The sequence below is a fragment of the Daucus carota genome, chromosome 8 (genome assembly GCF_001625215.2).
Source record: "Daucus carota subsp. sativus chromosome 8, DH1 v3.0, whole genome shotgun sequence".
Taxonomy (NCBI): domain Eukaryota; kingdom Viridiplantae; phylum Streptophyta; class Magnoliopsida; order Apiales; family Apiaceae; genus Daucus; species Daucus carota.
The window spans coordinates 25745052-25772935 of NC_030388.2; the positions used below are offsets into that span (position 1 = coordinate 25745052).

A 27884-nucleotide genomic window follows, 5' to 3' on the forward strand; every position below is an offset into this window, starting at 1 on the left:
CTTCAAACATAACTTTGTTGCTTATGTTTCGTGTAGATTCAGTGAATACAAATTTGGACAAAACAACCAAAAATTATGAATTCCATTATAACTTTGTTGCATATGCTTCGTGTAGATTCACTAGATACAAATTTGGACCAAACAACCAACAATTAAATACATGTGAAAACAACTACACCAATCAAAACGTCCCCAGACATAAAAAAGTTAGTGCTTAGCATGTGGGACACACACTAGACAAACTCATTCTATTATTCACATTGAAACAAATCCCAAATTTCCAACCGGCCAAGCTACGTATCTGTCCTCTTGATAACCCCACCCGGGGGAGGGGTTGAGAAAACAAAACCATACAAAACTTAGATATGCACATTTAACAAGATTTACATCGTATCCGATCCGATTTACAATAACCTTTACAAAAAATCTAAAGCTGATATCAATGATGGGGAAAAACCAACAATGGGAACAATGATTTTGTTTTGATTCCATTACTTACCAACATAAACATATGTAGATCCACAATTTTGGTAACCAGATTTGTACTAGCTACTTCTTTTTCTCCTTTCGATAAAGCAGCCGTATAACTTTAAGGGCCATATCAAGCGGGAGGCTCTTCTTGATGATGCCTCATTGCCTCCTACCATCAGGATTAGGTACTACAAAAGATATTCACAAAAAATATCAGACTGGTTTTAGAAGAATTGAGATGTGAGTCGAGAGAAATGTAAAACAAAAGCCCCCCAGGTGGGCCGTAAGAGCACATGTCCAAAGCAATGCTATATCTATAATATGATTCAAAAAATAATAATCTAATGCAATGTTAAGCATGGATGTAAAATAGCAAAATACTACTATACTCGGCGCTAGATATAGAACAAAGTATAGACGTTAAAATAAGTGTCACAGAAGCATGCAACATGAAAGATGGGCCAAAAATAATAATTAGAATGTACTCTACAGGAAATGTGATTTGGTTTTATTTAGAGCAACTTGCTCTTATTTTAAAACGTATAGATGTTGACATAATTCAACATGAATGATGGAGCAAAAGAAACAATTAGAAAGTAGCATACATCTTTCAAACATAAATGTGATTTGGTTTTATTTACAAAACAACTTGCTCTTATTTTAAAACTCTGCATAACACACACACACACAAAAAAAAAATGGAGAGCCCTGCTGCTCATTTCCTTGTACTTGCACAGAGAAAGGGGAATGCTAATACAATTCTAGCCTTGAGAGTCCAGAAAAAACCATTCCACAACACCCCCTATCCTCTAGTGTGCAATCAACCTTTCATGTGTAAAACTGCAGCATTTCTTCCTGACACTTAAAAAATGTTTTCGACCCAACTAATATGATTAAAGATTTTTCCCCAAAAAGAACCTGAATTGGCATCTAAGACAGTTTATGACTATGCAGCATATGGAGATATGCATAAAAGTACATAGGATTCTCTCTACTTACTAATACCAAAGAAAGATAAGGATGAAATATTATTGACTAAAAGCATTAAATGTATGCATAGTCGATCTGAAAATCCTATTAAACATGGGAAGGAAACTTGTAACATTGCAACAACAAGCTTATTGCAAAACTAACTTGTATGCTTTATTAATTACCGGTATAAAATTGTACAACTACATCACAACATATATACAAAGTTGTGTATGCACACATTACATTACATGTCTGTAACGTTGCGAGTTGCGACCCATATAAATGTGATTTTGTCTAAAGAACAGTTATCGAAAATTACATTTTAAACAACTATGACATTTGGAGTCTGAACTGAAGAATTGTAAAGAGACGACTCGTAGTATTAGTTTAATTGTGGTGACAACTTTGATATTCAAATGATTGACATGTTGCTAATAATAATACTTTTATATTACTCGGCAAATATGATTTTCCCAGCTTAATTATAATGAAATACAATCATCTTCATATACTAAAACACATAGGAAGAAAAGCCTACCATTTACAGCTTCATTCAGATCTTGCTCCAACAATCAAACAGCATATAACCGTATCACCTGATCAATTTTGGCACGGCAAACAGGACAACCCCATTTCTTTGCTTTGATACCATTCAAACATGACATGCATCCAGCCATGTGACCACATGGGATACAAGCTCCCTCAACTGGGGCATCTAAACATATTACACACGATGAAGAAGCTTCATCATCTTGTTTTTTTCCAACTGCTGCAGTAGGTAAACTCTCAGTAGCTGGAGAGGACAAGTCAACAAGCGACGAATCGATTGATGGATAATGGATCGGACCAGCATCAAATTCAGCATCTGCCATAGGTGGAGCTGAAGGGGATGGGGCTGGATTCAGACTCTCGAGTGTTGTTGGAACAAAAGACTGGATCCCACTCTGGCTATCAGAATTTCCACTCGGAATTACTTCCTGGACTTCTGATTTACTGGTGGATCCTTTATGAGACGCAGGCAAACTAGGATCAACAGAACAGTTGTAACTGATATCATCTGTAGGAGTAGTCCCACTTGTAGACGCGTGTCCTCCTGAACCAAGTTGGCTACTAATAACCTGAGACTCCTGCATAGATGACTGAAGGGAGGCATTGATCGCCATAGCTAGTTCCATATCTTCTTTTACTGGTGGGGCACTTACCAGGACAGTCGGTGCTTGTGGATGAAAAGCATGCACAACCTAAAAATATTTTAAAAGACAATTTAAACCTATGCACTGTATAATTGGACCTGTTATCTGAGAACAACAATGATATGATAGATCATATTCTAATAAATTGGAAAAACTTTGTGAGTATATCAAGATATATATCAAAAAGATCGGATTCAGTCAAGTTTCTAATTCAAAAGTAAAATTTGTTAGAATTGAAAACAGTCTTTCGACTCAAAGTGTATCGCTTGGGAATCGAGAGTTTATATGATTCTTTGATAGAAGGAAATCACAAAAGAGGTGTGTTGCTGCCATTTCGTACTGCTTGTTACTTTCAAAATGGATAACCAATAAACTACTCTAGTGCGAGAATAAGCTATATACAATATAAGTTAAGAGGATAGTCTAATATTAAAAAAATAATATAGGAATTCTCCCCATGTTTACTGCTAGCCCTAGGTCTAGAAAATTGACTAAATAAATGCAATTAAAAGAAGTTTTTACCTGGGGAATTCCCTTACAAGCATTACAAAACCGCTTCAACTGTTCTTTGTCACTCTCATCAACGGGACCAAGTTTAAGTAGTGACTCTGCAGTATAAACAATCATATAAAGTCATATATTTAATATATTAGGATAATCATGTAGTCCTTATTTTTGAAGATTTTACAGAATTGCACAATCTAATTCAAAGATGTATTGAAGAACAAGTTACTGTCATGCAGATGTGATAAGATAAAGTGGCTAGTGGCTACTGTTTCACCTTGCTTCTATTTAACTTAGAGATCAGGGAATCCATTTATGTTGACAATGAAACAAGGCAGAGGGCAAGTTTTCTACTTCCAATAGGCAAGTTCACCCAGGATTAACATTGCATACTGTATATTGGGATAGAATAGTTCATCCGCCAGCCCCACAATATATGTAGGACATATGTTTATATTGTGCAACTGTAAATTAAAAACAAAATTTGGTTTCAGCTTTTCCAGTTAGGTCAGTCTATTATAGGGTTGAGAAGTACTCTACAGTAAATGCATTAAAAAAAACTTGCATGGCTTGTGAGCGGGAAATCTATTAAATATAGTGGAGCTGTTATAATCTAGTCACAGCTTAACCAAATGTAGCTCTGTAATCAGTTAATTTTATTATAAACTCAATGCAATATTTGATCTCTCATCCCTTTGTTTCCCATTCTCTTCAGCATTCCTTCATCCTTAATCAGTGAATCTGCCGACTCAATTCAGAAGACTAGGAGTAAAAGATATAATTCCAACACTGCTAAATCCTAATACAGTTTAAATCTTGAATAGTTTTATATTGGCGATAGCAGCAGAAACTATGAGGGTTAATAAAAGATTAAGAATTTTTCCAATCTCATTTTTTGTTTACACAATTACACGACCCAAACCATAAGGTGCCCTCTGTTGTGTTAGACTTTTGACAGTAATTTGATATGGTAGATTGTCTTAAGGCTGTGGAGGGAATGAGTCCCACACTAACAGATCAAATCAAGGTTTCTCTATCATCAAATACCTCATAGCACCATGACTATCTTTATCTCCCACCAAACTAGTTCAAGCTTATCACTCATGTGTTCCCAGGACCCTCCTCCAACCTGTCGCATTTTCTTATTAGACTGCTAGGGTTTATATTTCTTAATCAGGACTCTAACACAAATGCAAAAATAGACTAATTTCATGATGTTTACACATTTCCCCTTCAGAGAGGAATGATACTGTATATCATTAACCTTTAGTAACCAAGGATCTGCATTATGGGAACATGCGTGTGCATTAAGATTATGATGAAGAAGTGATGAAAATTACTGTTGTTGGATATATCGGAAATGACCACTGAAGAATCAGCCTGGTTATATTTTGGTTCCTCCAAATTGGCTTTCCATAATGCTATAGTGGTTCGAGGCTGTGCATCCTGTTTGATTCAAAAGTGCCAAAAAGTTAATATTATGATTTCAAGAAAGGATACAATTTTCAACAAATTAGAGAAGAACGAATAGTAAGGACCTCTATAAAGACAACATAAATTTAGGAAATAACATCTTAATATTAATCGAAGAATAAGGAGTACCGAGTACCTGAGGACTGACATATATTGCAAGTTCCAACTTCAATGGCCTTGTGAAATTACGTGAACCACATGGCAATATAACAACCCAACTGCACATATGCCATTGCCAAAAGAATGAGTTAACAATTGCAATAATCGGCACAGAAAAATTATACAACATAGCCTTTAAAATATAGACTGAGATATCTTAACAAGAATTCAGCTAATATTTTTCTAATATACCACCTATAATGCAGAATGTATAGAATAAATAGAGAAATAATCTAGAGTCCTAGGCAAGCTAGCTTAAGGTCCGAAGAAAAGAAGCATGGGAGCCTCATAGCATGTTAATCAAGAAGCGTCAACATGAAAGAAGCAGATGCACTGAGGCTGCTACAATATTAAAGGCATAATGTAAGCAAACCATCGTCATATATGCAACATGACACACAGAAATTTACAACATAAGTAAAGCTTAACTTCATATAATTTCAATGCTATCAATAAAGTAATTGTGTGAATCTATAAACAGAGGAGTAATTGACAAAGTCAGAGTAAGATGCACTGACACTTTTCTCGAAAGCAATTGAGGAGCAAGTAGTCCAAGAAAGCCCGGCCCATAAAATTCGCGCAGCCAACCTGAGAACAAACAGATATGGCCCTGAAAGGAAGATAGTAAAGAACAACAACAAAATGTGCTACAATCAATAACTATTAATTAGTAAAATGTCGAGAAGTAACAAAGTAACATAGCAAGTGAAACTTGATGACTACCTCGATTGCACGGACAACGTTGGCATACCCTTTCTCTCTTGCAACACCAAGTGGAGATACACAATCATCATTCATCATCAAAGCATTTGCTGAGATCAATTTTTTTTAAATAATCGTATTAATCTTTATCCATTTGTTACCAAGACGAGAACCACAGCTTAACATCGTCTGTTGACTTAAACGACTTACCTCCATGGGAAATAAGCAACTTAACTGTCTGTTCAAGACCTCTTTTTGAAGCATGATGCAGAGGAGTCCCGGCATGACGACCTAAATAGATTCCATCAAAATCGATATCCAATTACACAAATCAGGTGGCCGTGCTTTTAGAATAGTCACATTTCATCAATCAACTTCATCATAGATCAATAATTATCAATAATCAATTACGCGTATATCAGTGAAGGGTATCGGACGGAACTCACCGGGGCGATAAGCATTAACATTGGCACCCAATTCTATCAAAGTTTTGGCAACATTAATAAGCTCCGGGTTCATACAAGCTAAAATAAGCGGAGTCTTCCCTTCTTTATCAATCCACTGCCCAAATAAAACGCACAAACTATTAAAAACTCGCTAACAGAACTCGCAAATTAGCCCATAACATAATAATAATAACAATAATTCAGACGCTAATTTCAATAATTTAACTGATCAAACGCATATATTCAAACTAACTGATCAAATTAAAAGTGTGAGAATTAGAGAGAGAGAGAGAGAGAATTGGGATACCTCAAGGCCAGCGCCATCGCTGCGAAGAGATTTGATGCCTTCGATATTGCCGTAATTAACTTGTTGATACAGCAATTCGTCTTTAGATTGTTGCTGCCCCATTTTTTTCTTAATTCAACTCAGTCTGGTTTTGAGTTTTTCTTTTCTTTTTTTCACGACGCGCCCACGAGAAAACTCGTTTGAACTTTCTGTGGGACGAGATGAGAATGGGGGATATTCGAAGGAGATCGAACTTGTTTGCAACTGAATGTCAGAATCTATGTCCCACTTTGTTTCTTTAGTCGACTTGAGAAATATTAAATTTTACAAAATTGATGATATATTTTTATTATTTGAGCTGCTAAATTGGTGTTCTGAAAACAAACCTTCGTGTCTTCCTCCTTTTCCTGGCGATGGTGAAAAACCCAGATCAGTTATTTTAATTTACGTTTTATTTTTTAATAATATTTTTTCATAATAAAGATTTTTGTCATTTTAAATTGTTTTGTTTGTTTTATTATTATTCTTTAATTTATTTAAATTTTGTTTAACCTCTCTTGTGACAGTTTGATGTGATTCATTGTCATTAGATGTGCCGAATTTTCAAAATTTTAAATTAGTAATAAATTTTAGAGTTGTGGCCAAAATTTACGCCGATTTTCAAAAAAGTTGGCAAGAATTCTAAATTCTTAAAAAGATGTCTAAATTTTATCTCCGCTTTTTAAAAAGTGTGGCTCCCGTTTAATGTCACTAACGAGAGCCACATTTTTTTAAAATCGGGCCAAAGTTTGGCCACTTTTATGAGAATTTGAAACTCATTTTTACTAATCAGTCCGATACTCCGTAAGTGACATTTAACAACAGCCACACATTTAAAAAACGGAGTGAAAGTTTGATCATCTTTTTGAAAATTTAGAATTTTGACCAATTTTTTGAAAATCGGTATACACTTCGGACACAATTTTGAAGTTTACTCTAAAGATTTTTATGAACTTGTAATTAGAGTTGATAGCTCTCAAACGCGTTGTAATGAAACAGATACATCTACATATATTATTAACTTCAATAATGAACATATATGGAATGAATAGGAACTTTCCTTTTTCTTAACGAAGAAGATACAATGGAATATGGAGACACTTATGACATGGTTATGTTGTCATTTTCACGGACTGATCCCAGCATGAAAGCTTAGCATCACTAATATTGTGGAAGTTGATGACATTTGTCCCGCATATTAAACTCTCCATTAGTTCTCCCAAAGTGAAGAAGATCTTAACTATTTTCTTCTTATTTTTTAGACAAAAGTCACAAAATCTGTAATTTGACAGTACGATTAACGTTTTAGATGTTTAGTTTGACTTATATGCATGGCCGATCCATACAAATTCATGTTTTTATGTTGTTTTCTGTAAAGATTAATATAGGAAAAACGAGTACATAGTGGGTGTTTGGCGGGCACTTATAAGCTGGGCTTCTCGGCTTATAAGTTATAAGCACTTATTCGTACCGTTTGTGTAAAAAGTCAAGAAGCACTTATAAAAAGCTAGGAATGCTAGCTTTTGTTTCAGGGCTTAAACTTATTTCCCAAACACTTTAATCACTTATAAGTCTTATTTTGCTTCTAACTTCTACTCCACTTATTTATTTTAAGCAAGAAGCACTTATTTTAAACTCACCCAAACGACCCCATAAACTGTTTGTTTTACTTTCGGAATATCAGTCTGAAGATTAAGGTCACTGTCCTGGTTTTAAAAATCGACAAACATAATTCATTTAGAATTTGTTCCCTGAATTTATAACTTATGACTTACGTGACTGATGTGACATATAAGCTGGAAATTTATAATTTCTATTTTAATAATCTTGACTTATTAATTACTTATAAGTTATTAAAAATATGATAATAAAATTAAAGTGATTTATGAATAATTTACGGTAAGAATTTGTAGTTACCGGTGAAATGGGGTTATAGGCGACCAAAGGGGCCTTCATATGTGACGACTTGCAACCTAATCCGACATATTTTTAACTGCAGAGTGGTTATCTATTTGAATATTTCCATTGTTAAAGGTGGCATTCCACCCCAGCTATCCAATAATAATAGTAATTCATTATGCAAATGTTGACTATGCCAGTTTCGCAAAGGGGCCGAAGCTGAGGTGGTTTGAACTGTCTGGTGTCCAAAATATTAGCCGAAAGTGTTTAATGTCCAGCTCCTCCTCCTTTTTTCCCCCTCTTTTCTACTACCACTTGCTATACTTTTCCATCTCCAAAATCTCATGTACATGCTAGACTTCTTTTCTTTTATCTTTCCCCCTTCCTAACGCTTCATTTTGCATATATAATTAAACAAAACGTCCTATGATGAGCGAACTAAGAAAGGTATAAACTAGCTCGCTGGCTCTCTCAATTTTTATGCCCAACATAGATCCTAGTAACAGCCAAATGTGATATATCCTAGGATAAAATAAAATAATGTTATAATTTGTTTGAATAAAAAACACCAAAAAAATGAAAATATTGAATTCTTGGTGTAAAGTTATTTTATAAAACTAAACTTCTGGTTAGAAGAGTGGGTACCTGGACAATAAATTAAATTTGAAATAAGATATAACACAAAACATTGGTGACATATAAGTAATTTAACATTAAAATTTATTTTTTGATACTAAATATTTATAGTAATAGACATGTTTATTTTAGCACAGTCATTAGACTTGTTTAAACCGCCTGATATTTGAAATATTTAATATTTTAAAACTAAATTCTCAAATGTGAAAAATACAATGCACACCGTTACCAGTGTACAAATTCAATCACTGCACCATTGTTTAAAAATGAAACCCATATTCATGGGCGGATCTAGCACAGTAATATTAGGGGGCATGAAGCAAATTTTCGGAAAACACCTGTATATTTTTAAATTTTTGGGGGGTACTTTTATAATTTTGCAAAATTTAGAATGGTCAAAAAATGTAAAAAAATAAATTAGAGGGGACACGTGTCCCCCCGTCTCTTCCTAGATCCGCCCCTGCCCATATTCCCTTCTACATAAGCCAATGAAGCAAGTGCACATTTTAGGCCGTATAAAATCCCAACACTCCAAGTATCCATGTCCAACAAGCCAACTACTCAAGTAAACCAAAACTCCTCTCTGCCTCTAATCTCCATCTCATTCCTAACCCAAGAAACCACATTCGAATGTCCAGTTTCAAATTAAACAAGAAGCTCCTCTCCGCCACAAAGGCGTGGAACAAATTCACCAATAAAATCCGAGCCAAAACAACCAACCTCAACATCTCTAAATCAATCAGACTCGCCACATCTCATCTCCTGTCTTTGTACCATAAAACAACTCTCCGGTTCTTAAACCGACAACGTCGCCGCAATCTAACCAATCTTTACGTTCGAAACAGCCCCTCTGCAGCCATCTATGTTGACAAGCTTTTCTCCGAGTCCACGTCGAAATCGTTGCACAAAGAAAAAGAAAAAGCAGGCAGTTCAAGAAGTCGGAATAGTGGTGCTGCAAAATTCGAAAATACGAACATGAAAATTAATAAGTTCGAAAAACAAAGTGTGTGCAACGAATTTGACGTTGATGAGGCTTGGAAAAAGGTTGTGTCGTCGAGTGCATCGCCGCTTAGAGTTGACGAGAGGGCTGAGGAGTTTATTTCAAAGTTTCGTCAAGAAATGGAGATTCAGAGAGAGCAATCTATACTTGACTACCAAGAAATGCTCGCTCGAGGCTTATAGATTTAATATGCACAAGCACATTGAGAAGAATTTTTCAAAATTTTCATTTGGGATTCTTTTCGAGATTTGTTACTGGGGAAAAAACTGATTGAATATCGATATACTTACTTATATATCAAACGAAAGGGTCTTTTGTTTCATGTACAGAGTCTAATAGAAACAGGGGGCTGGGGAGTTCTTTATTTCTTTTGAGTTTTGAGTATGAATTTGTGCAATTGTCAATTACATTGATCGATGTTCTTTCTTATACATGGAACTTGAAAGCATCGTTGATGTTTTGTTCGTCGTCGATTCACATTTGCTTCGGAAAGTTGCGTTCACAAAAATCATATTTGTAGCACTTTTCACTATTCGGCGTATTCGCTCTGTTTTTGTTTGGTCATCATTTTTAAAATTTAATAGATATTTAGTTAGAACATCTCCAAATTCTAATGAGACAAGCTATAATTATAGACAAAATGTGTGTATTTTTGAAAATATTGATTATTTTTATTATTTTTAATAACTAATTAAGTTTTTAGTTAAAAGTTTTTCATGGTTTGAGATACTCATGTCTTAGTTTCATAATTGTTCCTAATTATTGTATTAAATGATTATGAATTTATAATTAATTGTAAAGTCCAATATTAGAATCTCTGAAAATAAATAAATAATAAACCATTATATATGATTAATAAAAACATGTAAAAACTAAATAATGAAACAAAACACGAAGGTCAAATTAATATGAATACCAAAGATTAAAAAATAACAATAAAAGAGGAATGTCTTGTCTTTAAGAGCACCTCCAACGTGGGGTCATTTGCCGCTTTGAAAATTATGAAGAGGACTTGGCCACTGATATTTGCATTGGAGCAGTTTATTAAAAACTGGGCAGGGCCTCTTCCCCGGCCCTGACCACTTCTTTTCTTTTTACTATTTTACTCAAATATTGCCTCATGATAGTGCATAACATAATAAATAAATATTATATATTGTTGGCATGCATTGGAGGTGAATGCCCATTTCATTACCCGGACCTCTTTTTTCCTACATGACACTAGAAAGAAGGAAAAGTGGGCTTCCCCGCTGTGGGTGCTCTAAGGGGTCGTTTGGTTCGCGAGACGGTATCGGTTTGGAATCAGGAATCGGTTTGAGCTGGTATGGGTTTGAGGTATCATTCCTGATGGCATTTGTTTGGTTCAGTGCCGGAATGAATTTATGTTATTTGAAATATTTTTATAAAATAATTAAATAAAACTAATTATTGTTAAATAAAAATATTTATTATTCAGGTGAGATTTACCAATTTCAATTTAAAATATTTTTGTAAAGTTTTATAATACTTTATATTAAAAAATAATTAAACTAAAACTGATACCCATACCCCCTTCTCATACCCACCTCCCCCCTAGGGTATGAGAAACTCATTCCTGGTGGGTTTCTCAGATTAAAAAAATTTCAACCAAACATCAGGTATGGGGTTGGAATGAACCAAACCCATACCTGATACCAGAAAGGACCCAACCAAACGACCCCTAAGTCGTTTTGACAAAATCAGACAAAGATATGTAAAATTGCTGAGTTGTCACGCCTTCTGAAAAAGACTTGATTATTTTTTAAGTGAATTTGTTTCATTTACGCTGCAACTTCACTTATAGAATAAAACAACTTTGGTCGATAAGTTCATAGACATTGTACGCACTACAACCATTCTATTTAACAACATAAATATTATAATTAAAAGATAAAACAATTATTTTTATAAATTACTGGACAATGTGTTTAATAATATAACTCATAAGTTAAACAATAATCTTAATGTTTGTTACAGTTTAAAAATATCAATGATTAATTGATAATTATGTTTTAAAACTACATATAAATGATATATTATATAAGAATTTGAATAATCAAAATTATTATTTATGAATAAATTATAAAATTATTATCGATATTTTAATATTCTAGTATTTTTGTGACTTATAGAATTTGATTCTTAAAATATGATTCAAACTTAAGATTTTCTGACAAATATTCAAAAGTTCGAATGCAGGGTGATTTTGAAAATATGCAAACATAAGACATGGATTGTGATAGAAAAGCATATTGTATTACCACCCGGGACAATTTTGACTGTTTCTTTTCAATTTTCCATGTATCCCTTTCGTGGTTCCCCACAATTTTATTATTCTCGTAGTGGATATTTGGTCAGTTTATATGCATGATCATGGAATTATTTAACGATGACTGCCCCAAATTTGGAGCTGCTTGAAATTCTTCTATTATATGTTGACGTCATTTATTGATATATAACATCTCTTTCGACCAAAAAAGATTTTGTTTTCTTTCTTTTTATCGTCAATACATCCCGGTATCATCTGAGTAGTAGCTGCTTTCATGCCGTTATTTAAATATATTCAAATGTGCATTATCATAGTATAAAACAGACCTATAATATGATTAACTAATTTAAGGTATGGAACAAGTTGAGTGTTATGGATCGGACGTCAGATCACTGCCTCAACGAATAATCATGGAGCAAGCACTGTGCCCAACGATGCTTCAGCCTGCACATGAGTCATCGCTTTAGCATCTAATACGAATATTCTTATAATATCATATATATAAATTTTCATTTTCTTATTTCATGTCATATAAAATTGGCCCATTAACTAATTAAACGGTGATAAAACAGATTTTAATATGATTTTGCAAAATCCGATCAAAAAATCGGTATTTAATCGATATAATATTGATAAAATCAATATTTAATCAGTCAAAATAGTCAAAATAATAAAATGTGTGTAAAAATTATAATTAATTGTAGAATATAAATGATTATATCATAAATAATATTAATTTTAATTAATCACTTCAGCCAATTTTTAATTTTTCAATTAGTTATTAATCAGTACCGATTAATTTCATTCTTGATTTTTATAATACTAACTATTTCTTAAATTACATACATTTTCAATTTTAACATGATACACGATCTTCTATCTAAATATTATGAACTTCTTAGAAATAGTGTGCGTAAAATATTATATTACAATATAATACGAGAAAATTAATTTTGCAATAAGCACTTGTGTATAAAACATGGTTGATAAATAGTAAGAGAGAGAGTTAAATTAAAAATATAAAAAATTATTTGATTTTGATCGAAAGAGAGAGATAACTAAAAAATAAATAAAAGTCATTAAATTTTGACCGCATGGAAATGTTTGGAATTTTGAATCACTTTTATATATATCTTTGTTTAGTTAACCGATGTCATAGTATACCATATCAGGCATACTCGGTATTCTCATAGATCTGACTAAGGTAAAATGTAGGCAATCCTGTTTCTTTTCTGTGAAAACCTCCGACTTAGTGCACAACAAAAATAATAATATGATACAACATAAACGTAATATCTTAGCTCATGACATTCTTCACAAGTAACTTACATTCGCTCATAATTTTGTTACATGAGACTTACGTGTGACGCAAAATCTTCCGCCAATGGAATGATCTCAACGCTTTTCGGAAGTTGATAACTTGAAATAAACTCTGCTCACATATGATGCTAAATGAAAGCAACACCTATGTGCCATTTTGATATATAGCAGGAAATTCGATTTATTAATTCAACAAAAATGTATTTAAAAGTTTACTAATTAGTTTAAAAAAGATATTATACAAGTTGATATGTAAGAGACCGATGAAATGCTTATCTAAAAAAAAAAGAAAAAAAGAAAGACATCGATGAAATTATTTATGGTTTAGCTAGTGTGTGCAAATAAGCACATGCTAAGCGCGAAATTTTTTGTATTTGGAAGATTTTGATTGGTGCAGTTAGTGTATTTGCAGGGGATCCACCATTATCATGAGATAGGAGCCAATCAAAATGATCGAAACACAATATTTTCCGCGCTTACATAAAAAAAACCGGATTATTTAATTTCACCATCGCTAAACCCTTTGGTCCATTATCGCTATAAAACACAGAGTATAACAGGCACTCAACAGTCCACTCATCGTTTACACCGTCCACTTTAATTCACCTCTCGGCAACCAACTCAAAACATCATTTCGTCTCATCTTCAATCTTCAAACTCAACCATGGCCAAGGAACCAGCCAGAGTTCTCGTCACCGGTGCTGCTGGTATCAGATCTCTCATCTCAACTTCCTGAATCCTTTTTAACTGTCTTGCTTAGTTATAACTCATGATTCAATAGATCTGCTCATACATACATATGATCTGTGTTTAGTTTCACTGTTTCATTACTAATTGATTGATAATATATGTAGCAGTTTGTTTGTTATTATTGGTTCAGATCATGAGGACTGGTTTTAGTTATTTGATTGTTGATGAAATCTGATGAAACTTGTGTGGTTTTGAGATCTCGTTGCGATGATTTATTGTTTGATTTTGGATGATTATACTGTTTTGACTTGGTAGAGATTGTATGAAGTATGTTGATAAGGATAGGTATTAAGAGGAATAGTTACTCTGAGAGTGTTAGCGAGTGTAGATTATCGAGATTTTTGGGGGAGGTAGAGGAACTGAGATCTATGTCCGGGATATGCTTAACTGATTAGATAAGACTGTTTTGAATTAGTTATGAATTTTGACGTGCCATCCGCTGTTTCAAAACCCTTGGTTGGAAAATCCATAGATGACTTTATGTCATAGTCGAAAACTAGCGGCTCCCCAATCATCCAGGGCCTAATAAGCTAGAAATTAGTTCATGCCATTGGATCTTGACCCAATTACATTCCTTTAATGATTTTGATATCTGCTATTTTGGTGATGAGTTGTTTAAATTTTATGTCAAGCTTATTGCTTTTTTTCGGAATAAAAGAATTAGGCATTTTTTGCATCTTGCCTTGGAGTCTTATTTTCTGTTTTAAGCATTTTTTGTGTTTCTGCATTTTTTACTTGTATTGAGGAAATTATGTCTTTGTTGCAGGACAAATCGGATATGCTCTTGTACCGATGATTGCCAGAGGAGTGATGTTGGGTCTTGACCAACCGGTAATCCTCCACATGCTTGATATTCCACCAGCTGCTGAAGCTTTGAATGGAGTGAAAATGGAGTTGGTCGATGCTGCTTTTCCCCTCTTGAAAGGTTAGTTTCTACACTTTCTTTATGTAACTTTGACTTTTGAAAGAAATAATCACAATTCGGAAGTATTTAATCTGACTATAGCTTTTCATGTTACAATTTGTACCAGGTGTTGTTGCAACAACTGATGTTGTTGAGGCATGCACTGGAGTTAACTATGCAGTAATGGTTGGTGGATTCCCGAGAAAAGAAGGCATGGAAAGGAAGGATGTGATGACAAAGAATGTGTCCATTTACAAGAGTCAAGCTTCAGCTCTTGAGAAGCATGCTGCTGCAAACTGCAAGGTAACTGAATTTTTCACTATTATAGTCTATAACATGAATCCTAATGAAATCATGTAATAGATGTTTGTATATTATTGTTTATGTGAAGATACATGCATTTGATGTTTAGATTTTATCAGGGATGTACATGTATGTGTAATAAATGCCATAAGGAATTAGTACGCTCGCATTGTAGCTGCTGTTGATTATTCTTATGCACTCTATCAACAACTGGAATGAGGGATAAATAATTTGAAATTGTTGATATTTCTTGATTCAGGTCCTGGTAGTTGCAAACCCTGCCAACACCAACGCGTTGATCTTGAAGGAATTTGCACCATCCATCCCTGAGAAGAACATAACTTGTCTTACAAGATTAGATCATAACAGGGCACTTGGTCAAATCTCTGAGAGATTGAATGTTCAAGTATCCGATGTTAAGAATGCTATCATCTGGGGAAATCACTCATCAACACAGTATCCTGATGTCAACCATGCAACTGTTGGGGGAAAGCCTGTCAGAGAGCTTGTTGCTGATGATGAATGGTGAGTCGATAAGATTGTCTATTCTTGTTTATGGGTTCGTCATATTCGATGACGTTAACTATGAGAACTTGTTAAATCTGTTCCCATATTTGAACTAATGGACTGCTTTCGTTCAGGTTGAATGGAGAATTCATTAAAACTGTCCAACAACGTGGTGCTGCAATTATCAAAGCTAGAAAGCTCTCCAGTGCATTATCTGCTGCTAGTTCAGCTTGTGACCACATTCGTGATTGGGTCCTTGGGACACCAGAGGTTAGTCCTGTCTAATTTTGGTTTTCTGTTTAGTGGTACTTTCCGATGTTGGTGCTCATAGTTAGGTTATGCAACTGTTACTTGGAATTAATTGTCTCCTACTTGCACATTCTAGGGTACTTGGGTTTCTATGGGAGTATACTCTGATGGCTCATACAATGTGCCAGCCGGGCTTATCTATTCCTTCCCAGTAACCTGCGCTAATGGAGAATGGAAAATTGTTCAAGGTTAGGCTGCCTTGATATCAAAACATGCTACATGGTTATTATCTTTAGTAATGAAGTCATAAAGCAATGTTTTTAAGCAAATTTTACTTTGTTGTGCCTTAATTTATATATTATTTTGCCAAATATGTGTCTTAATTTTACTTTGACTCATTGCAGGACTTTCCATTGACGAATTCTCAAGGAAGAAACTGGACTTGACGGCTGAGGAACTCAGTGAGGAGAAGGCATTGGCATACTCCTGCCTCTCTTAAATTTCTCGTCTTCTGCAACAGTGTGGAAACTGGAAGAGAACAAGATTAATAATGCAACTCTCTTGAAATTGCAAAACGCTAATGATGCAAGTGCTCATTATGCAGATCCTCTTTGTTGTCGGATCTATATGTAGTTTTGTGTTTTAAATTCGGGCAAACTTAAAATTTAGGCTTTCAGATTACTGTCATGGAGAGTTGATATGGATGTTGCTTGCCCATTGTGATAAAAAAGGACATGTATTTTTCATTTGCCTTTGATTATTCTTAACACCGTTGCTTTTCACTGTGAGCTGGTGCGATTGTTATGTGTGTTTCCTGTGGATGTCTTTTTCACTTATAATTTATGGCATATATATCAATGTTTTATCCAAAAATGATCTCGGGGAAAACGTTTATATTTTTTCAGAAGTAAAAACAAACATCTGTAAGCGATTAAGAACCGGTTATGCAGCAAGGCAAGTGTAAGAGCATCTCCAAGGTTAATATGTAAACTCATTAGCTATAATGCTCATCTAAATGGACAATACAATTTTTTTGCTAACAGTGAAGGTTTTCACTCCAATGATGTTATGTAAAATTATTATAAGCTAAAATTATACCTAACAACCTAATTGATTCAACAAATCTATTGAATCATTCTTTGTAATCTATAATTTTTTTGCTAAAGGGTGATGGTTGGAGTGCAACTTTTTTTATATATTATGTAAAAGAGCCACGTAGATGACACATAGGATGACATATAGATTTTTAGCTAATAGTTTTCACCCATTGGAGATACTCTAACAGTTTATGAAGAAATCTAGTCCTTAACATTATGAAAAAAGCTTGATTTGCGTGCCGAGGATCACGTAAAGAAGACACGGGTGAAGTATGATCTTGTGATGGGTGAAATATATTTGTGGACACGAAGGAACCCAATAATATACGTTACTTTTTTTTAATAATTTCCTACAATAATTAAAATGTCAGAAATCTGAAGTCTTATGGTCCAATACGACATTGTAATCGTGGAAACCTGAGCTACATTATTTTTCGCGAGCAAGTGCTTTTTAGAAAAAGACGCGACTCCAGGAAGGGTCTCACTCTCCTCAGTAGGGGAGAGCATGACCGGTTCGGCTCGGTTTCCGGATAAAACCGGAACCGCAATCATATATTTTCGGTTTTTAAAATCAAAAACCGCAACCGCCGGTTCGAATTTGGTTTCAGTTTAAAAAAGCTCGGTTCGGTTTTGTAACACCCCACTTTTACAATGGGGCTAAACGATTAAATAATTCTAAATTCATTCAGAAATAATATAATAATTTAACAACCAAAATGTCAATATGGATAATAAAGTCTGAAACTCCATGATAATAAATCCAACAAAGTCTGAAACCAATAGAAATATAAGCTCTAAAGTCTTATTATAGCCCCTAACAACGAAAGCAACTAAAGGTGGGTGTCACTCATCACGATCCCCGCTACCCCTGATTACCTGCGGAAAGAAAGCAAACGAGAGTGAGCCAATGCCCAGTACGAATATAAAAATAGTGTAGGTGCAAAGAGTATCAATAATCTCGAAACAATGATTACAATAAATTGGTACAAATAAGTACCTCAAGTCACAATAATCGAGATAAACAATGAACTATAAATAAGACTCAATGATGAATAAATGACACAATACGGGTCTCTTACACAAAACTGTACTTGCTCAACTCCAATCACCGAGCAAATACAGAACAATGATTTCTTCTTCGGTTATCCACAAGAAGAAATAAAGAATGTATGAAACATTCCACAAAACAATAACGATCATGATCTTCTCACGTCTCATACCCCAGAAACGTGCTCGTATGCTTAAATCACCGATACGAGTTGGTGTCTAGTTCACCTTTACTACGAACTCCATGTGAACATTGTCCGTGATTTACCCACACGGATAAGTTTAAGAGCCCAAACAATTACAAAAGTTGCCGACTCAATGAACAAAATATATACAGTGGTACAATCATAAAACGAAAGGAAACAATAGGAGTCAAGGCAACAATAATTCAAATATATGAAGGCCAAGTGAAAAGAGTGATGTGCAATAACAAAAGAGATTTTAAGAATGTCAAAATAATAAATATCATAAATATTTATTATTTAAGTAAAAGAGAGAAAAGAATAGAATCCGTACCTGATATAACAACACTAATTTAGTTGTGATCAAAACTGAAGCTACTCCTCTTTATGAATCTATAATCAATTTAAATTAATTCAAACATATCAGTTTTATGCATTTCCAAGTTCAATCTTGTCACTATAAATAGTATATATATATCACGTAAAATACAACTAACCAAAATAATTTAGGTGTCTTCCAACTATTATTCCAGGAGCGACATATTGCATAAAGAATTAAGTAAAACAATAACCATGAAGCCAATACTAGAACCTGGTTACTACAACTAGTTATAAATAATATTATAAACAAATAAAAAGCATAATCATCGTTTAGGCACTCAAGCAGCACAGCGTGGCACCTGGTTCTATCACCAGACTTTATAAGCCATCAAACTACTTCAATTTAACCAACACTTATTACTGCATTAACTAGTAACGTCAGCCGGAAGGGTACAACTACAAATAATAATAACAACAACAACGTATAATAATAATAATAACATATAAGCATATTTAGTACTCGATAATATTGTTATTAAATCTATATATAATATATAATATAGCAAGAGAATAAACTACACACAATCATCTTGAAGTTCAGATGCATGCACATATACACATATGCTTATACTTACTTACCTTTAATTTAATAAAAATAAAATAATCTCACACTTTAATAATAAACATAAGAAATATTATTGTTTTAAAGAATGGTACTAGTTTTAGTAACGGAACACAAGCTCGAGAACATGGTTATGAAACAAGAAATTTGGTGAGGATTAAAGTCATAATTATTACAAATAAAAATAATAAATACAGTAACTCTCTATTTTAAAACACAATAAAAGGATGCAGTGATTTTGAAATCAGACTCTCAATTATTTTTAATTAAAATAACTAGCAAAACACATTATCAAAATCTAATTTACCAATATATAATAAGGCAAACTCTACTTTATAAACAATCAATCCTCCAAACACTAGTACACTGCCCAAACTCCCGTATCTACGTAATAGGGTTCGGCACATGAGTCTGGACACCTTAGGCTTATAACCACACTGAATTATCAACAAGTACCAAACGTAACAAAGTTACAGTTCCAATAAAATAGGATATTGCCAGAGTATTTAAAAAAAACAATACATGTAACCCCACATATAAACCTTTAAGAAAATAACCAACAGTAGGAAATTCACATTAATAATCACCATATTAAAATATCATAAATATATGTACCCAGATTTCAATTATATAAATAAATTAATTAATTAATATAAAACCCAAATAAAGGAAGAATATGTACAAATGTATTTTGATGTAAAAAAAATACAAAACTAAATGAATAAATTAATTGGTAATTAGATATACAAGAGGTATTTTGCTTACCGAAATAGAATGCTCTCAAAATGATGAATGCAGCACAGCGTATAATTAGTATACTAATTATGAACCTGAAATAAATTCAACACAATTAATATAATTTTTTATAAGTGTAACAAATATATTTGGGTATGAAGATTTGAATCAAACCTCCACCATTTACCAAGAATTACCAGTATGTAACTTTCTCGTCGCACCTTCCTTAATAATATGCTACACCTTGTATATTGCACCAAAATCTATCCAATCATGTACTGTGTTTTACTACCGCATGCATACTCTCTCACGCTTGCCACCAGTAGAATAATTATATTTAACTCTGTTGTGGATGACTTAGATGTGTTCTCGAAATTTATAGTAAATAAAGATAAGTATGCTTTAAAGATTAGCATCAAAATATTCAAAATATTATGCCTCATCTAAAGTTTAGTTACAGTTTTATCCTAATCCTTAACCAACTAATTAGTCGATTATGCATATCCACAATAATATTTAGAATATAAACCAAAGATTGTTTTAATATTATTTTATAATATTAATAACTAATTAAATAATAAAAACCTGGTTGTTATATCCTTCCCCCCTTAACAATAATTTCGTCCTCGAAATTAAAGGCACGAACCTGATTCAAAAAGATATGGGTACTTTGCGCGAACAGACTCCTCAGTTTCCCACGTAGCTTCTCGAACATCATGGTTCTTCCAAAGAATCTTAACAAAAGGAATCGTGTTTTTACGCAAGACTCTCTCCTCTCTCGCCAATATAGCCTCGGCCTCTTCTTCACAAGACAAGTCCTCTCGAAATGCGTCCAAAGGATACTGAACAATATGATGTGGATGGTAAACATATTTTCTCAAAAGTGATGCGTGGAATACATTATGAATCCGTGATAACTGTGGTGGCAATGCAACTCTATACGCCACTGTTCCGACTCTCTCAAGAATCTCGAAAGGTCCAATATACCTCGGACTCAATTTACCCTTTTGACCGAACCGCTGAATGCCCTTCGAAGGAGATACTTTTAGAAAAACGTTGTCACCAACTTTAAACTCATACTCTCGTCGACCTTTATCTGCATAACTCTTTTGTCTTGACCGGGCCTGTCTAAGCCTCTCTCGAGCTACCTCTACCTTATCGGTAGTGACCTGAACCAGATCGGGACCCTCCAAAAGTTTCTCACCCACTTCATTCCAACAAGTTGGTGTTCTACACTTGCGCCCATAAAGTGCCTCAAAGGGAGCCATACCAATGCTCGCCTGCCAACTGTTGTTGTAAGCAAACTCCACCAACGGCAGATACTCATCCCAATTTCCTGACCAATCCAATGCACATGCTCGTAACATATCTTCCAAAGTCTGAATTGTCCGCTCTGACTGTCCATCTGTCTGTGGATGAAAAGCTGTACTGTAGTTTAGTTTGGTACCCCATGCTTTCTGAAATCCTTGCCAAAATTTTGAAGTGAATCTAGGGTCTCTATCAGAAACAATCGAAACTGGAATCCCATGAAGTCTCACAATCTCATTCCTGTACGCTAGTGCTAAACCCTCCAAGCTCGTACTACCACGAATAGCCAAAAAGTGTGCTGATTTGGTAAGCCTGTCCACAATCACCCATATTGCATCATTCTTCCTCAAAGTCCTCGGCAATCCCATCACAAAATCCATACATATGTGCTCCCACTTCCAAGTAGGCATTTCCAAAGGCTGTAACAATCCACTGGGTCTCTGATGCTCTATCTTCACCTGCTGACAAGTCAAACACTTTGAAACAAACTCGGCTATATCACGTTTCATACCAATCCACCAAAAATGTTCCTTTAAGTCATGATACATCTTTGTTCCACCTGGATGAATTGAAAATGGTGACCGATGAGCTTCCTCCATCACTTCCTCCCTAAGTTCCTTGTTATCGGGCACACATAATCGGTTACCCATCCAAACAATACCCTGATCATCAATGCGAAGTTCGGGTTGCTTTCCAGCTTCCATGCTCTGTATAAGGTACCACAACTCTCCATCACCATCCTGAGCTGCCTTAATCCTCGAGATAAGACTAGGCTCCACGTGCATACTTGCCACCATACCAACAACATCATGATGATAAAACTCCAAGACAAACTTCTCAATATCGCGTTGAAGAGGTCTCTGTTGTGTCATCAATGCTGCCAAATTCCCAAAGTTCTTCCGACTCAAGGCATCTGCTACCTTATTAGCCTTCCCCGGATGATATTGAATACTCACATCATAATCCTTCAATAGCTCAATCCATCGCCTCTGCCTCATGTTAAGCTCCCTCTGGGTAAAAATATACTTCAGACTTTTGTGATCAGTAAATATCTCACATTTATCGCCATACAAATAGTGTCGCCAAATCTTTAGTGCAAAAATCACGGCCGCAAGCTCTAAATCGTGTGTCGGGTAGTTCACTTCATACGGTTTTAGTTGCCTTGAAGCGTAGGCGATCACCTTCCCATGCTGCATCAGTACACATCCAAGTCCCTTCTTTGAAGCATCACTGTAAATCACATAACCACCCATTCCAGATGGTAGAGTCAACACTGGAGATGTCACAAGTCTCTTCTTCAATTCCTGAAAACTAGCCTCACATTCGTCAGTCCATATAAATTTGTTGCTTTTCCGAGTCAACTGCGTCAATGGCATAGCAATGGTCGAGAAACCCTCAACAAAACGTCGATAATAGCCAGCAAGTCCAAGAAAACTCCTCACCTCCGTCACAGTGCTAGGTCTTGGCCAGTTTGTAATAGCCTCCACCTTTCCAGGGTCCACCTTGATTCCGTCTGCTGATACGATATGTCCCAAAAAGGCAACCTGATCGAGCCAAAATTCACACTTCTTATACTTTGCATACAATTTGTGCTCCCGTAGAGTTTCCAATACCACTCTAAGATGCTCCTCATGTTCCTCTTTAGTCTTTGAGTACACCAAGATGTCATCAATAAACACGATCACAAATTTGTCGAGAAAGTCTTTGAATACCCTGTTCATCAAGTCCATAAAGACTGCTGGTGCGTTGGTCAACCCGAAAGACATTACTAAGAACTCGTAGTGCCCATACCGAGTCCTAAATGCTGTCTTAGGGATATCGCTTGCCTTCACTCTCAACTGATGATAGCCTGAACGAAGATCAATCTTTGAGAAATATTTTGCCCCCTGAAGCTGGTCAAATAAATCATCAATCCTGGGTAGTGGGTACCTATTCTTCACAGTAATTCGATTCAACTCCCGATAGTCGATACAAAGCCTCATCGAACCATCCTTCTTCTTAACAAATAATACTGGTGCTCCCCATGGTGAAACACTAGGTCTGATGAAGCCTTTATCAAGTAATTCTTGCAGCTGTTCCTTCAATTCTTGCAGTTCAAGCGGAGCCATCCTATACGGAGCCTTAGAAATTGGTTGCGCATCGGGTAACAAATCAATAGAAAATTCCACCTCTCTATGTGGTGGTAATCCATCCAAATCTTCTGGAAATACATCAGGAAACTCACGAGCCACACTCACGTCATCAAGTTCAGTCTGCTCCATAGAAGAATCAACAATATGAGCCAAGTATCCCTCACAACCATGTGCAATCATCTTCTGTGCCTTAATGGCTGAAATAAATTTTCCCAGAGAAGCAAGCTTAGAACCTTGGAACTCAAACTCGGGTGAAATTGGGTCGCCAAAAATTATCTTCTTCTGCTGACAGTCGATAGTAGCCTTGTGTTGTTCCAACCAATCCATCCCCAAAATAACATCAAAGTCTCGCATCGGAATAGGTAAGAGATCAACAGATAATTCCCTATCTTCAATTCTAACCACACACTCAAGATATTGAACATTCACAGACATATTTAACCCCATAGGGTTAGCAACAGAAAATTCAGACAACAATATAGTAGGTGCAATGCATAGATGTTCGACGTAAGATGTAGAAACAAATGAATGTGTAGCACCAGTGTCAAATAAGACTGTAGCATCACAATTACCAATCGGAAGTGTTCCTGTAATGGTACCTGAAGAGTTAGCCGCATCCTTTGCAGTGAGAGAAAACACGCGTCCAGAACTTTTCTGCTCATTCTTCCCAGTATTATTATTCTGGTCCCCAGACTTCTTTAATGGTGCCTTGCAGTCCTTGATAGTATGGCCTTGACGGCCACAATTGAAACATGCTCTGGAAATCCAGTGACAAACACCACTGTGCATTTTCCCACAGTGTGCACAAGCAGACCTTCCTCCATTCTGACCAGTTTGACCGCCTGACTGACTCCCAGATTGATTGCCTGACCTGTTTTGCTGATTCCCCTGATTCCCATTTTTCTGCTGAAAGCTGCGGGTGTTGTACCTCTGATTGTTCTGTCTAAATCCGCCCGAAGATCCACCATTATTCTGGAATTTGGGCGGATCATCATCTCTCTTCCTCTTCTGACCCTGCATGTCCTTTTGTTTACGAAAATCAGCCTGATGAAGCTCCTGGTCCCTGGCACTATCAACTAAGCTGTCCATAGTGGTGTAGCGGTTGGCGATAATATGATTCCGGATTGAAGTCTTTAGAGCCCACTTGAACTTCATAATTTTATCAGCATCGTTCCCAGCAATAGACCGAGCATAATTAGCCAACCTCTGAAATCGAATCTGGAAATCTGCCACAGACTCATCCTCCTTCTGAGCAATATTCTGGTACTCACGAGCATACTCCTCCCGAACACTAGCAGGAAAATATCTCTGATCAAAATGTGCCTTGAACACATTCCAGGTGAGAGTGTCCTCATACCCAGCTGCATGAGAAGCCACCACTGACTTCCACCAAGTACTAGCATCCCCCTCAAGACGGTAGATACCAAAACGAGCTTTCTCCTCCTCAGAACAATTTAGGACCCGAAATATTTTCTCCATGTGATCAATCCAAGCCTCAGCATCCATAGGGTGTTTAGCTTCCTTAAAAACATTGGGCCGCTGCTTCATAAAACGGTCAAACATAGTCTGGCCTTCCTGATTGGGCACATTACCAGGAGTATTCTGCCTTTGCTGATTAGCTACCTCCCTAACCATGTCCAAGAAAGTTTCCCTGTCCATCACGATCTGTTGTCCTCCTGCATTATTTCTCGAGGTATCTCTTCTAGGCGGCATCCTGCAACATTTATTATGAGAACACATATAGAGTGAATATCGAGTAAATATCGCAGTTATATCAAAATCTTACTTCTACCCATACGAAGTCAACCCAAAACTCACAGGTCAAATGCCCTAAGGCTAGTCTACAGAATCATAACCTGGGCTCTGATGCCAAAAATGTAACACCCCACTTTTACAATGGGGCTAAACGATTAAATAATTCTAAATTCATTCAGAAATAATATAATAATTTAACAACCAAAATGTCAATATGGATAATAAAGTCTGAAACTCCATGATAATAAATCCAACAAAGTCTGAAACCAATAGAAATATAAGCTCTAAAGTCTTATTATAGCCCCTAACAACGAAAGCAACTAAAGGTGGGTGTCACTCATCACGATCCCCGCTACCCCTGATTACCTGCGGAAAGAAAGCAAACGAGAGTGAGCCAATGCCCAGTACGAATATAAAAATAGTGTAGGTGCAAAGAGTATCAATAATCTCGAAACAATGATTACAATAAATTGGTACAAATAAGTACCTCAAGTCACAATAATCGAGATAAACAATGAACTATAAATAAGACTCAATGATGAATAAATGACACAATACGGGTCTCTTACACAAAACTGTACTTGCTCAACTCCAATCACCGAGCAAATACAGAACAATGATTTCTTCTTCGGTTATCCACAAGAAGAAATAAAGAATGTATGAAACATTCCACAAAACAATAACGATCATGATCTTCTCACGTCTCATACCCCAGAAACGTGCTCGTATGCTTAAATCACCGATACGAGTTGGTGTCTAGTTCACCTTTACTACGAACTCCATGTGAACATTGTCCGTGATTTACCCACACGGATAAGTTTAAGAGCCCAAACAATTACAAAAGTTGCCGACTCAATGAACAAAATATATACAGTGGTACAATCATAAAACGAAAGGAAACAATAGGAGTCAAGGCAACAATAATTCAAATATATGAAGGCCAAGTGAAAAGAGTGATGTGCAATAACAAAAGAGATTTTAAGAATGTCAAAATAATAAATATCATAAATATTTATTATTTAAGTAAAAGAGAGAAAAGAATAGAATCCGTACCTGATATAACAACACTAATTTAGTTGTGATCAAAACTGAAGCTACTCCTCTTTATGAATCTATAATCAATTTAAATTAATTCAAACATATCAGTTTTATGCATTTCCAAGTTCAATCTTGTCACTATAAATAGTATATATATATCACGTAAAATACAACTAACCAAAATAATTTAGGTGTCTTCCAACTATTATTCCAGGAGCGACATATTGCATAAAGAATTAAGTAAAACAATAACCATGAAGCCAATACTAGAACCTGGTTACTACAACTAGTTATAAATAATATTATAAACAAATAAAAAGCATAATCATCGTTTAGGCACTCAAGCAGCACAGCGTGGCACCTGGTTCTATCACCAGACTTTATAAGCCATCAAACTACTTCAATTTAACCAACACTTATTACTGCATTAACTAGTAACGTCAGCCGGAAGGGTACAACTACAAATAATAATAACAACAACAACGTATAATAATAATAATAACATATAAGCATATTTAGTACTCGATAATATTGTTATTAAATCTATATATAATATATAATATAGCAAGAGAATAAACTACACACAATCATCTTGAAGTTCAGATGCATGCACATATACACATATGCTTATACTTACTTACCTTTAATTTAATAAAAATAAAATAATCTCACACTTTAATAATAAACATAAGAAATATTATTGTTTTAAAGAATGGTACTAGTTTTAGTAACGGAACACAAGCTCGAGAACATGGTTATGAAACAAGAAATTTGGTGAGGATTAAAGTCATAATTATTACAAATAAAAATAATAAATACAGTAACTCTCTATTTTAAAACACAATAAAAGGATGCAGTGATTTTGAAATCAGACTCTCAATTATTTTTAATTAAAATAACTAGCAAAACACATTATCAAAATCTAATTTACCAATATATAATAAGGCAAACTCTACTTTATAAACAATCAATCCTCCAAACACTAGTACACTGCCCAAACTCCCGTATCTACGTAATAGGGTTCGGCACATGAGTCTGGACACCTTAGGCTTATAACCACACTGAATTATCAACAAGTACCAAACGTAACAAAGTTACAGTTCCAATAAAATAGGATATTGCCAGAGTATTTAAAAAAAACAATACATGTAACCCCACATATAAACCTTTAAGAAAATAACCAACAGTAGGAAATTCACATTAATAATCACCATATTAAAATATCATAAATATATGTACCCAGATTTCAATTATATAAATAAATTAATTAATTAATATAAAACCCAAATAAAGGAAGAATATGTACAAATGTATTTTGATGTAAAAAAAATACAAAACTAAATGAATAAATTAATTGGTAATTAGATATACAAGAGGTATTTTGCTTACCGAAATAGAATGCTCTCAAAATGATGAATGCAGCACAGCGTATAATTAGTATACTAATTATGAACCTGAAATAAATTCAACACAATTAATATAATTTTTTATAAGTGTAACAAATATATTTGGGTATGAAGATTTGAATCAAACCTCCACCATTTACC

The 27884-nt window shown here is 34.9% G+C and overlaps 4 protein-coding genes across 5 annotated transcripts; 2 read left to right on the plus strand and 2 right to left on the minus strand.

Annotated features, from left to right (window-relative positions):
- Positions 1–334: 334 nt before the first annotated feature.
- On the minus strand, positions 335–6493 carry LOC108199094 (putative E3 ubiquitin-protein ligase XBAT35). The gene is made up of 10 exons (XM_017366843.2): positions 6228–6493; positions 5921–6035; positions 5685–5765; positions 5496–5584; positions 5291–5382; positions 4750–4831; positions 4481–4586; positions 3159–3244; positions 1982–2684; positions 335–659 (listed from the first exon to the last, which is right to left on the minus strand). The coding sequence occupies exons 1-9, from the start codon at positions 6327–6329 to the stop codon at positions 2016–2018; spliced, it is 1422 nt and encodes a 473-aa protein (XP_017222332.1). The 5' UTR covers positions 6330–6493; the 3' UTR covers positions 335–659; positions 1982–2015.
- Positions 6494–9301: 2808 nt separating this feature from the next.
- On the plus strand, positions 9302–10148 carry LOC108198914 (uncharacterized). The gene has a single exon (XM_017366684.2). It carries the CDS (start codon positions 9411–9413, stop codon positions 9960–9962), a length of 552 nt encoding a protein of 183 aa, XP_017222173.1. The 5' UTR covers positions 9302–9410; the 3' UTR covers positions 9963–10148.
- A 3695-nt stretch (positions 10149–13843) lies between these two features.
- On the plus strand, positions 13844–16882 carry LOC108199904 (malate dehydrogenase). The gene is made up of 7 exons (XM_017367929.2): positions 13844–14094; positions 14904–15062; positions 15169–15344; positions 15604–15869; positions 15986–16121; positions 16237–16348; positions 16505–16882. The coding sequence occupies exons 1-7, from the start codon at positions 14052–14054 to the stop codon at positions 16597–16599; spliced, it is 987 nt and encodes a 328-aa protein (XP_017223418.1). The 5' UTR covers positions 13844–14051; the 3' UTR covers positions 16600–16882.
- Positions 16883–17877: 995 nt separating this feature from the next.
- Positions 17878–26412, minus strand: LOC108198926 (uncharacterized). 2 transcript variants are annotated; one of them, XM_064082587.1, is made up of 3 exons: positions 26353–26412; positions 24144–25258; positions 17878–18073 (listed from the first exon to the last, which is right to left on the minus strand). In XM_064082587.1, exons 2-3 carry the CDS (start codon positions 25255–25257, stop codon positions 18060–18062), a joined length of 1128 nt encoding a protein of 375 aa, XP_063938657.1. In that variant the 5' UTR covers position 25258; positions 26353–26412; the 3' UTR covers positions 17878–18059. The 2 variants fall into 2 exon arrangements, with proteins under 2 accessions (XP_063938657.1, XP_063938656.1); XM_064082586.1 differs by lacking the exon at positions 26353–26412 and having other exon boundaries at positions 24144–26346.
- Positions 26413–27884: the final 1472 nt, after the last annotated feature.